Source organism: Crocodylus porosus, unplaced genomic scaffold (assembly GCF_001723895.1).
Source record: "Crocodylus porosus isolate Cpor-Errol unplaced genomic scaffold, CroPor_comp1, whole genome shotgun sequence".
Taxonomy (NCBI): domain Eukaryota; kingdom Metazoa; phylum Chordata; order Crocodylia; family Crocodylidae; genus Crocodylus; species Crocodylus porosus.
The window spans coordinates 14,411,016-14,423,972 of NW_017728907.1; the positions used below are offsets into that span (position 1 = coordinate 14,411,016).

Consider the following 12,957-nt stretch of genomic DNA (forward strand, 5'->3'; position numbering starts at 1 on the left):
TGAACAGACGTTCCCCCAGATCCTGGTGGTCACCCCTGATAAACTTATAGGTGGCCATCAGATCACCCCTGAGCCTGCGCTTTTCCAGGCAAGATGAGCTCCCAGACTACAGTTTGGGGAGGAGGTAAGCAGCCAGTTATGGCAAAAGAACAGGTTAGGGACTATTTAGAAAAGCTGGGCCTGTAGAAGTAATTTGGGCTAGACGCAATGTACCCAAGGGTGCTGAGGAAGTTGGCTGATGTGATTACAGATCAGCTGGCTATTATTTTTGAAAACTTGTGGCAATTGGGATAGGTCCTGGATGATTGGAAGAGGGCAGATCTAATGCCTGTCTTTAAGAAAGGGAAGGAGGAGGATCCAGGCAGCTACAGACCAGTCAGCCTCACCTCAGCCTCTGGAAAAATCATGGAGCAGACTGTCAAAGAATCCATTCTAAGCACTTGGAGGAGAAGAAGGACAGGCAGCATGGATTCACCCAGAGCAGTCATGCCTGACCAATCTGATTGCCTTCTATGATGAGATGACTGGCTCTGGATGTGGGAAAAAACCGGTAGACATGATATACTTTGACTTTAGCAAGGCTTTTGAGATGGTCTCCCATAACATTCTCACTAGGAAGCTAAGAAAATATGGGTTGGATGGATGGACTGTAAGATGGATAGAAAACTGGCTGGATCATCTGGCTGAGGATAGTAATAAGTGGCTCAATGTCTAGTTGGCAGCTAGTATCAAGTGGAGTGCCCCAGGGGTTGCTCCTGGGGCCAGTTTTGTTCAGTGTTTTCATCAGTGACCTGGAAGATGGAATGGAGGATACCTTCAGCAAGTTTGCAAATGACACCAAACTGGGGATGTAGGGCTAGGTTTCAGGGAGATCTTGACAAACTGGAGGATTGGAACATAAGAAATCTCATGAGGTTCAAGAAGGAGAAGTGAAAATTCCTACACTTAGGATGGAACAGTCCCATGCGCTGGCTAGGCAGCAGCTTTGCAGAAAAGGACCTGGGCATTACAGTGGACAATAAGGGCACACCATTGGCTCACATTCAGCTTGTTGCGAAGAAGGCTAACGGCATACTGTGCTGCATTCGTACAAGTGTGATCCCAGCAGATCAAGGGAAGTGATTATCCCCTCTGTTCAGTGCTGGTGAGGCCACATATGGAATGCTGTGTCCAGTTTTGGGGCCCCTACTATAGAATGGGTATAGACAGACAAATTGGAGAGAGTCCAGAAGAGGGCAGCAAAAATGGTTGGGGGCTGGGGGACATGACTTATGAGGAGAGGCGGAGGGAACTGGATTTATTTAGTCAGGAGAAGAGAAGACCAAGAGGTGATTTAAAAGCAGCCTTCAACTACCTGAATGGTGGTTCCAGAGAGGATGAAGCTAGACTGTTGTCAGTGGTGGCAGATGACAGAACAAGAACCAATGCTCTCCAGTTGCTGCAAGGGAATTTTAGGTTAGATATTAGGAAAAACTCTCTGGAGCAAGTTACCCAGGGAGGTTGTAGAATCTCCATCCTTGGAGGTTTAAGACCCGGCTAGGCGAAGCCTTGGCTGGGATGATATAGTTGGAGATGGTCCTGCTTTGAGCAGGGGGCTGGAGTAGATGACGTGAGGTCACTTCTAACCCTTGTTTTTATGATTCTGTGATTGCTCAGAAAAGAGTGAATCGCCCTTTATAATAAATGGACTAAGAGAAAACAATTAAAGTAGACATGGGCATCGTTTGGAATGTTTGCACTGTTTAAATGGCAGAGAAGGGGGGGGGGGGAATGCTGAGTGCCAGAGGCAGGATACTGAGTGCTGGAGAGTCTTAAGACACATGGGGTTCTGCTGTGGTACAGGCTGTTGTTACCACAGTAGCAACTGCCTAGGAACCACCATTTTCACCCCCCCTCTAAATTGGCATTGGGCTGATGCCCTACATGCCCATCCTTAGTTATGCTACTGATAGTACATGTCTTAGAAGCAAGAATCAAAGGCTAAATTCAGATTTGCTAGCACTTGCAGCTCTCTCTGTTGTTAGTGGCTTTCAGTACTGCTCAGTTTCAGGTGAACGGTCTTGACTGATTTGGTATGAAATGTGAATAAATGTAAGAATGGAAACAAAGCCATAAGATGCCATTGCACGTATATATGGGTAGGGCATGGAAAATTGTTTAATATTCTATGTCAGAGTTGTAGAAAGTTGGCCTAGGCCTTCCTACAAATTTCCCCATCCTCCCAACAGGAACTCTTGGGCAAAATAGTCCATTAGGTTCAATAAATTGCACTTCTTCTCCCAAACTCCCTTACATATTAGCCCTAAAACTGTGAAGTGCTGAGCACCCTCAGTTCTCACAGGGTACAACGGGAGCCAGGTGTGTTTAGCCTGTTGTAATATCAAATCCAGTGCTTTTCTGAAGTATGCTTAACTCCACTTATAAGTGTGTTATTTTCTTGATTTGTATAACACAATCCCAGTCCTAGTTTAAGTGTGCTTATATTATAACAAATATTAATTATCTGCATATTGGTTAAGTGCATAATCAACGTATGCTTCTAGAAATTCTTTGGCTCTAATATCTACTCTGTGAAGTAATTGTAGTCTGTTTAGTTGAATGATTGGTGAAACTGATTAGGGATGGTCAATGTTGTTGCCTAAATCAGCCCTGAATGACTAGGTCCTATCAATTTCAAGGTTTTTAGAGGCCTGAGGATTATGAGGACTAGAGTAACCAGCCTTAAGGGGGTTTGAAAAGCTTAGCACAAGCTGTTTCTGTAGTTAATGAGTTTTGTTTATGTAGAGTTTGTGTAAGTACGTAGCTGTTTTTAGTCCCCAGGCTAGGCACAGGATCCAAGTACAACTGTCATCTCTTGCTACACATTGCTTAGGGCTGTGTGGAGCTTCTGTAGGCTGATTCAATTTGGCGGAGATTCAGCCTGAATCCGAATTAAATCAGGAGACCCCTTAATCTCTCCAAATTGAACTGGAACCCTTCAAATCAATTCAGAAATATTAGGAGTGGTTTGATGATTTGGATATAGACACAGCTTTAAAAGTTTTTTTCTACATACCTCAAGGTACTAGGCAGCTTGTGAATGCTGAGATGTTGGGGCAGATGAAGCGTTCCACAGGGGCTGGTGTCCCCAGTGTGTTCAGCAACAGACCTGGAAGTGGACCAGAAGCGCTTCTGGGTCCGCCAGGGAGCATGCAGGTGACTCCCACCCCCTCCTTGCCCCCCAGGGGGTTGTGAGTGTGCTTTCGGGAGCAGACCCAGAAGTGGACCGGGAAGTACTTCTGGCGTCAGTACTTCTGGTCAACTTCTGGGTCTGTTGCCAAACATGTGCCCTCCCCCGTCCCCCCAACACACTCTGTCAACCCCACCATTGCAACATCCACTAGCTGCGCCTGGTACCTCGAGGTACGTAGAAAAAATATTTAAAGCTGTGTCTATGCCCAAATCGCTGATTCTCCGAATCGCCATCGAATCATCAGATTTGGATTTGTCCAAGTTGAATCGGTCATCTGAATCAATGAATCAAATCACTGTCCCCAATTTCGGCCAAATTCAAATTGATTGTGGCCCATTTCACACACTCCTAATGTTGCTAAATACAATGAAACAGGTTTGTGACTAGTGAACTATGTTCCCAGTTTCCATCTATCGTTGGTAGTGGTGAATTTTGAAAAAACTGACAAAACTAACTAAAAAACCTTGAAAATAATCCAATAAAATACAGAAATTTTAGGCTCTGTTTTCCAGGGGGTTTTTTACCAATTTTTTTCATTTGTACTACAGAGGGCTGTGCTCTAACACAGTGGTTTTCGATTTTTTTTTGTACAAGGACCATTTGTAAACATCCATGGCCAGTCCTGACTCCATGCCCTTCACTCCTGGCCCCTGCCCCCACAGTGTGTGGGGCAGGGGAGGGAGGGGCAAAAAGCCCCTTGCAGGCTGGAACTCTGGCAGCCTGCAAGGAAAAAGCCACCATTTACCACATTTTTTTTCTTTAAATGAAAATCCATTTTTAAGGTTTGTTGATCCACTTTTGAAGTTTGTTCATGACCCTTTCATAGATTCTTGCGACCCACTTTTTGGTCATGACCTACAGTTTGAGAAATGCTGCCCTAACAAGAGAAATTAGTGAATTCTTACAGGATCATCTTGAAGTTCTTTGTTCTCTTATTCTAGTTTGTAGAATCGTGTGTGGTTTTTAATTCCTAAGATGTGGCCAGTTCTACTAACAGGATATCTAGGAAGTGCCTGCAGATATGTACTAAAAGGTAGGTAGCTGGGTTAGTCTGGCAGAAGGCCAGGCAGGGTGGCACTTTCAGCTATGAACAATGGATGCATTTGTTCTGAGAGACAGCCTTTTGTCCCACGATTGCCCAGATGTACATGTCCACTGAAGGAAGGCTAGAAGGGACTTCACAAGGTCATATAGCCCAATCCCCTGCTTGAGGCAGGATCATCCCTGACTAAACCATTCCAGCCATGTGTCTATCTAACTTCTTCTGAAAACTCCCCAGGATGGAGATCCCACAACATCTCTTAGTGTCCTGTTCCAATGTTTGGCCTCCCTCATAGTCAGAAAGTTCCTCTTAATTTCCAGCCTAAATTTTCCCTGCTGGAGCTTCAGGCTATTTCTCCTCATTTTGTCTTATGTCCCCTCTGTGTAGCCACAGAGAAGAATTCATCTCCATCCTCCATGTAGAGGAGCAGCTGAATGGGCCTTGGATGTTATAATTTGTTTAGTTTTGTCCAGTGATTTCCTGATCTGTGTTTTATGAGGGGGTACAGCTAGCATCTAGATCTGTGACAAGGTCTGGTGGCTTGGTGAGAGTTGGAGCTAGTTAGTCTGTTGCTGAAGAAATGTCATTTGAGGTTAGGAGGGCTAGTAAGTCAAAACAGGCTTCTTCCTTAAGGCTACCTTGAGATATGTATGAGTAAATTCAGGTTGTTCAGTCTCTGGTAAAGCTGAGGATCTGGAAACAAGTCTTTCAAGTGCAGAGTGACTTAGGAACTTGAACTCATTCTCTGATCTGCTGATTTCTTTGGGGGCATATCTCTCTTTTGTTCAAAGGTCTCCCCTAGCACGATGCGTCTTTAGTGTAGGCATTATTTAGGCAGATAGACCTGTAAAACCAAGATAGATCTTCCTTCCTAGCTTTTAACACTTATGACTGGGAGCTCACAAGTCAATTTGGTATACTTGCACATACTAGGAATCATAAACACAAAGGTGCCACTTGTGCTAAGATTCTCTGCAGTTAAGAGGGAGGAAAGTGCAAATGGAAAAAAAAGACTCAGGCTGCATAAGTGCACTGTAGGATCAGTGTTTCATAGCGACTTATACACTCGTATATCTCTTAGGCTTTTGCTTTAACTGTCAATGTGTTTGGTTTTTCTGCCCTTCAGGAAGGTCAAAGGAGGTAACATAGATGTACATCCATCTGAAAAGGCCCTTGTTGTTCATTATGAAGTGGAAGCAACTATTCTTGGTGAGATGGGCGACCCCATGCTGGGGGAACGCAAGGAGTGTCAGAAAATGTAAGTTCCAAGTACATTTTTTATTATTTTTGGAAGATAAAAATCTGAGGCATTCTAATCCCTGAGTCTTGAATTATAATATCCTGTTGTTTCTTTTGTGTTACTGGTACTTTATCTGACTTAACACCACCTTAAGGAAGTGTTTGGAATTCTAGAAGTAATATATGTATGTGCATGGTAATATTAATACTTACCATATTTACTTGAATACAAGATGAGTTTTTTTCTCCCTAATCAGCTGCGGCAGTGGGAGTGTCCCTAGTTTTAAACTTGCATACAAGGAATCCTCATTAAGTACATAATCTATCATTAAACTGCTGCCAAAAGCAGCATGTGCTCAGGAATGGAAACCAGCTATAAAGTTGATTTAAATGCAGCCAAAACTGAGCCTGATGATAAAACACATGGCTCATTATGCAAACATATGGTGGGAACTTTTTGTGTGTGCGCCTTAAAAAAAAAAAAAAAAAAAAAAAAAAAAAAAGGGTGTGTGGGGGGGGGGCAGTTGTTCTTCTGGGAGGGCGTGGAGGTACTGCAATACCAGGCCATCACTTGGAAAGGCTGGAGCAAGCTCCGACCCCCTCCCCTGGTGCCAAAAATACTGATTATAACCTTTGCTTTGTATGGTCCTTAAAACAATGGGTGGGTGTTCCTTCTGCAGGGGACTGGTACTGGGCCTGAAGTTACTGCGATACCAGGTCAGCAGTGGGAGGGCCAGAGCCAGCCCAGACACTCTTCCTTTGGTGCCAGATATGATTTATTAGAACATTTTAAAGCTCAAGATGATAGAATTCAAGGCACAAGTAAATACAGAAAACCTGAGCAAGGGGATACATAGTAGAAGATGGGGGTAGTGGTGTGAATGCATCTAAGTTGTATGTAAAACATGCAGGCAACTAAGCCTGGGCATAAGGAGGTAGGAAGGGGGAAAAGGAGGGGGAGGGCACACAATGCTTATACAGCAAAGAATATACAGGAGACTGCATCTGAGTAGGGAGGTGGTTCATAAAGCACACACAGTTACAAACAGTGACATGCACGATACAGTTGTAGGGGTAGGGAAGAGTCCAGGATTTAAAAAGTTCTTGGAGTCTGTGAGGTGTAGCGGCAGGGGGCAGTCGGGGGGTCTCTTCTGCATCGCTTCCGGTCAGAGGTCTGGTGGAGTCCATGTACTGGTGCTGTCCCATGATGTGCTCCATGTAGTGCATCCCTGGACCAGCGGATGATGTCAAATACCATGAGGCAATGTTGCCTCTAGAGTGTAGTGGTCCATGAGTGCACTGTTTTGGTCCATGAGTGCACCGCTTTGGTCCCACCTCCCCCTTTCGCCTGGATCTGGACTACACTAAGCCTAATAGACTAGAATCCTCATGTAATGGATCCTCACCATTATTCTTGGTGCTAGGGTCCCTACAAGGGGCAGGGGCACCCTATAGGCAGTGCGGCTCTCATGGGGGAACAGGGGCCCCCATAAGGGAGCATGGACACTGAATGTTGTCTATAGGGTTTATAGATTGTAAGGGCTTGAAGGGACCTTGCAAGATTATTGGGTCCAGGCCCCCCTGCACCAGGCAGGAAAGACAACTGGAGGTCAGGGGACCCCAGGTTAGGGTTGGTTGGTTAGGGTCCCACTGGGGCACAGGGGCCCCCCATAAGGGATCATGGACACCCTGTAGGCAGTGGGTATCCCTGCAGGGGAAACTATGACATCCTCAGGGTAGCAGGGTCTCTATAGGGGGCAGGGGTGCCTATAGGCAGTGGGACCCCCATAGAGGCACCCCACGGGCCCTGAGCCCCTATGGGAAGCAGGGCCCTACAGGCAGCGCCCCCTCATTCACCCAGCTCAGAATGGGCTCTGTAGCGCTCCCCACCAAAGAAGACGCAGGAAGACATGGCTGCTCCCGGCTGCCTGGCCCGGCCCCTCCTCCAACTCTGCCCATGCCACTCCCTGCAGCCACCAGGGGGTGCTGCCAGATGAGGCGGTGCAGGCGGGTGGGTGAGCGTAGGGGACAGGTGCAGCCCAGGCTGGGGGGTGGGGGGCAGCTCCAGCTCTGCGGTGTAAAAGCAGCTGAAATCCGGGGAGCAGCACTGATCTAGCAGACCAATTCCCTGGTGCTGGCAGAGCCCGTGCCAGCCCCCGCTTTGCCTTGTCGCACTGCAGCCCAGCTCCTCTCCGGGTGGATGTGCAGTGTTAATAAGTTAGTGCGCAGCATGGTATTAAATTGTGCATGGCTGTGCACACGTGCAGCCTGGAGGGAAGCTTGTCCTGAGGCCCTGCATCAGCTTGCTGTAGTGGTGGGTTATGAGGCATTTGATCTTAGCCAAAAGGCAGAAATGCTGATGGAAACTGACCACCTCTTTATAAGATATATGGTAGTTCCTGCTGAGTACAATCCAAGGGATTATCCAGCCTGTGGCAGGTCCCTTGGCCCAGCCATGGGGGCCAGGGGCAATGCAGCAACTGAACTCCTTCTAGCTGCTGCTGCCTTTGTCACTACTGGATATGGCCTGGCTATCCCAGCCCATCCATCCTGCACCTGCCTCCAGGCATGCTGGATGGAATGGGTGGGTGGGCTCTGTATGGAGGCTGGCCTGGGACGCTTGTGGGCAGGATGTGCTCAGTCGGGTGGATGGGATGGGGTCATGGGCAGGTGGAGAGAAGCACCTGGGAGCAGGACAAGATGGCAAGGTTGGGATCATGAGGCAGTTCCAGCGCTGTGCTGGGGCCTGGGGCAGAGCTGCAATCCATTCCTTGGCATGTCCCTGCCTGCAAAAATAGTGCCCGTTGCAGGGATAGGCGAGGCATGAATCTTGGCTCAGCCCCCGGCCCCACGCTGTCACTGCCCTGTGATCCTGGCCATGCCTGTCCGTCCCACTCCTTGATGTTGCTCCCTGCCTGCCCGCAGGCTTGTCTCAGCATCCCAAATGAGTGTGCCTTTCCCTTGCAGGTCCTGACCAGTTTCCGTGGAGACCCTGCCCACCCATTATGTCTGGTGACTTCGGTGGTGGGTGCAGGACGGATGGGCCTGGGACTGGATAGGATCAAATGTTGTCGTCCACCCCATCTCCTTTCTTGTCCCCCTACTGTGCTAGGTCACCCTGCCCCCCACCACTGCACCTACTTGGCAGGGGAGATACCATGATCAACAAGGTGATTTTCCCATGGTGAGGCCTGTCCCTTGCACTCTGGGCAGGCTGGGAAAACTTGACTGCACAATTTTGTAGTAAGGGAAGACTCTGTTTGTGCTTTCTGCTGGCTTGGTGCTTGGCCTTTTGGCTTGGAGCAAGTGAGACTAGGAGATGTCTGAATCCCAGGGCCTCCAGGCCTGGGGCTTGTACATAGGATGTCTGCCACAGATTTGGGGATTATCCAAAGCCTCAGACTGATGAGCAGGGATCCAGGTTTTCTGTTTCCCATGGAAAATGAAAAAAAGGTGTCGATTTTTTTTTTTTTTTTTTTCTTTTTCCTTTTAACTGAGAAGAAGGCAGATTTCTCATTTTAACAGAGAAACGCACAGATTTGCCACTTTTGCAAAGAGCTCTCTGCAGGCTGGCAGAATTCCAGTGTGCAAGGGGCTGGGGGGAGTGGGAGGAGGGTGGTCAGGCAAGGGGCACTATATGTGTGCTTACATGTACACACATGGTTGCCAGGAAGCTTGGAGGGCAGCTCCTGTAGGTAAGTCTGGGTTGGGTTGGGTTGGTGGGGGAGGGAATGAAGGCCCCCAAAGAGAAGGAGGGAGGTAGGCTGGGGTTGCTGCCCAGCTGGGCAGTGGATGGGGTTTGGGGCCCAGGGCCAGAATGCACAGCCACAGGGCCCTGGCAGGGAGTGGGAGGGGACTGTGGGCAGCTTGTCTGGGGGGGTGCAAAAAGGGGTGAGGCTGGCTCCCCACCACTGAGTGAACTCCTGGAGGGGTGCAGGGGGGCATGTGCCCACCAGATCTGTGTGCGGGGTAGGTTCATAGATTTCATAGACATTAGGGCTGGAAGGAACCTTGGAAGATCATTGAGTCCAGCCCCTTGTCCCAGGGGCAGCAGGTCAGCTGGGGTCATAGGATCCCAGCAAGATAAGCATCCAGATTTCTCTTGAAGGCGTTCAATGTGGGTGCTTAACCACCTCTGATGGCAGGCTATTCCAGACCTTGGGGGCTCAGACAGTAAAGAAATTCTTCCTTATCTCCAGCCTAAAATGGTCTTGCAGGAGTTTATAACCGTTTGACCTTGTCATCCCTTGGGGTGCTCTGGTAAACAAACGTTCCCCCAGATCCTGGTGAACACCCCTGATAAACTTATAGGTGACCATCAGATTGCCCCTGAGCCTGCGCTTTTCCAGGCTGAAGAGTACCATAGCTCTCAGCCTGTCATCGTAAGGTTTGTTTTCCTGACCTCTGATCATACACATGGCTCTTTTCTGGACTCTCTCAAGCTTATCCACGTTCTTTATGAATTGTGGAGCCCAAAACTAGAAGCAGTACTCCAGCTGTGGCCTCACTAAGGCCGAGTATAACAGGAGAATGACATCCCGGGATTTGTTTGAGAAGCATCTATGGATGCAAGCCAGAGTCTTGCTTGCTTTACTAGCTGCAGCATCACATTGAAGGCTCATGTTCATCTTGTGGTCAATGATGACCCCCAAGTTTCTTTTCTTCTTCAGTGCTAGCCAGTGTAGCACTGCCGAGCCTATAAGTATGCTGCAGATTTTTCCTCCCAAGGTGGAGAACCTTGCATTTTTTCCGTGTTGAACACCATCAGGTTCTTGTCCACCCATTTCCCAAGCCTGTCAAGGTCAGCCTGGATCGCCCTGCTGTCCTCAGATGTGGATGCTTTACCCCAACTTTTGGTATCATTGGCAAACTTGGCCCATTCACTTCTGACTCCAGTGTCCACATCTTTAATGAAGATGTTGAACAATATAAGTCCAAGGCCAGAGCTTTGAGGGACCCCACTGGTCACAGGGCACCATGACAATTGACTTCTATCAACCACCACCCTCTGGGTCCGACCATAGAGCCAGTACCCCAGCCAGTGGATCGTGGTGGACCTGAGGCCGCAGTTAGCCAGTTTTGCCAAGAGGTGATCATGGGATACCAGATCAAAGGCTTTTTCTAAAAGTCAAGATATACAACATCAATCTCCTCTCCCTTTCCAGGTGATAGATAGGTCACCTGGTCGTAAAAGGAAATAAGATTGGTCAAGCAAGACCTACCCGCAACACACCCGTGCTGGCTATCCCTCAGGTTGTTGCCATTGGCTAGTCCATTGAGGATGCCCTCTCTGATAATCTTTTCTAAAACCTTTCCTGGGATAGATGGCTGATGGGCCTGTAATTTGCCAGATCCACTTTCCTCCCTTTCTTGAAGATATGCACCACATTGGCCTTCTTCCAATCTTCAGGCACTTCACCAGAGCGTCAGGAGTTCTCGAAGATCTGTGCCAGGGGCTGAGCTATGATGCTAGCCAGCTCCTTGAGTACTCTGGGGTGTAGACTGTCAGGGCCTGGTTTCCCACTAAAGGCTTGGGCTCCCTGCCCTGCTGCCTTCTCCTGGGGGCCTCTGTGACCCAGCAAGTGGGACCTGGTGTTGCAGGGCAAAGTGCGGCCAGGCAGGGAAGCTTCTTGCTGCTGCTGCGAGTCTTGTGCCACCCTGGCAAAGCACTCCCTGCATGTCTGGGAGCAGTGGCATGAAGTTGTGCCCCTCACTGCTGCCAGATGGGTAGGGGGCACCTCATCAGGGCAACATGGTGCTCGCAGCGGCAGCAAGGAGATTCTTCACTCAATTGTGCCACGCTGGGTCCCACCGGCTGGCCCGTGGAGGCCCCAGGGGCAAGGCAGCAGGGCAGGGAGCCCGAGCCTGCAGTGCATGGCCTGTCCCTGCTGCCACAGGCTTCGTTCGGGCTGTGCCACCCACAGGGGAGGGTCAGCCAGGTTGCGCACTCTGCTGTGCTGCAGCAGCCACCGCCTCCTGTGGGCGGCAGCTTAGTCCCTGGCTCTGTAGCCCTGACAGCTGGGAGACCCCTCCAGCAGAGCTGAGGTGTGGGGGTGAGGGGCACCAGCAGGGTGGAGGGGCTGTGGGTGGGGAACTAGGGGTACCAACAGGGGGGAGGGCTGTGGGTGGGGAGTGAGGGCACCGGTAGGGCTGGGGGCTGTGACTTAGGAGTGAGGGGCCTGGGCCTGCATCCTGTGAGCGAAGGGGACAGGGGGAGCTCTGATTTTTCCATGATAAAAATCCCAAAATCAAATTCCAAAATTTATAGGTATTTAGAATGTATTTTATTATAGTGATTGAGGCACTGGTAGGCTTCCAAATTGCTTTAAAATTGTAAATATAATCAATAAAACATTGTGTTCAATTGATACGTATATATAGTGACATTTCATTTTAATCATGGATTCTGGGATTTTTTATCAGAGAATTTGTTAATATATGTTTTATCAGAGAATTTGTGATTTTTGAATGGAGAAAACCAGGATCCCTGCTGAGTTTGGGAGGGAAGATACTTGCCCAACAGTAGAGCCACACAGACTTGAATGCTCAGACAAATTTGGAACTTGACTATTGGGCTTTGCCCAATTGAATCTGGACCTGGTTGGCTGATTTGGCCCTCAGAACGTAATATATTTAAAAAAAAATTGTACTATATGTAAGTGGGTACAAAAGTGCTACTTAAAAGTATGTTTATAGAGTATCTGTGCTAAAACTTGCTGCAGTTTTGGAAAAGGTATAATGGACATCAATTCTGGATGAACTAAGTCTGCGGATACCATATGCAGATTATTATGGGTTTGTAAAATTACTGTTTTCAAATTTGTTCCTTACTGCCTGTGCTCAGGGAGAGCAGGTTCTGAGAATAAGGAGAGGGAGAAAGAACTGCAGGGTGAAGAAGTTGGGGTGGGGAGGGGAAGAGGGCAAAAACCCTGGCCCCCGATGGTGAAGGGTTTTGTGGATGTTGAGGGGGATGAAGAGCAGGAATGGCTGTATGTGTTGTGTTAAAAATAAGGATCAGGAAAAAAACACTTCCCTTATATAAGATAAGTATTATTGCAGAATTTTTGAGTACATTAAACATGTGCCTTTGGTTTACAATGAACTGACTTTATTGCCATCTGAGACTTGGAGTTCCTTCTATTCTGCCTCCTCATGTGTCTACAGTTGTCTCCTTTGCTCACTCATAAGGTCTATAATTTTACATGGCTCATAAGGGGGAAAAAAAGAAATCTCTCTAATGTGGGTAAATACAATGTAAATACAATGTGAGAACACCTTGAGGCACACCTGATGCATGCTGGAGGTTTTATTTGTAGGGGTACCTTTTTCTGTGTTGTACTTCGGGAGTGTCACATTATTAATAGCCATTGTGAATGCCATTTCCAGATCACTTGTGATAACTACCATGCCTAAGTTGGATAAGAGGCATTTGCTTATATAGCCA

General features: G+C 48.1%; 1 protein-coding gene across 3 annotated transcripts in view; it reads left to right on the forward strand.

Annotated features, from left to right (window-relative positions):
- The window catches only part of KIFAP3 (kinesin associated protein 3), a 106,584-nt gene that overhangs the window by 2,852 nt on the left and 90,775 nt on the right, over nt 1-12,957 (forward strand). For all 3 annotated transcript variants that reach the window (XM_019530819.1, XM_019530821.1, XM_019530820.1), the window contains exon 2: nt 5,401-5,532. In XM_019530819.1, coding sequence (XP_019386364.1) covers nt 5,401-5,532 — 132 coding nt within the window. The remainder of the gene's footprint in view (nt 1-5,400; nt 5,533-12,957) is intronic.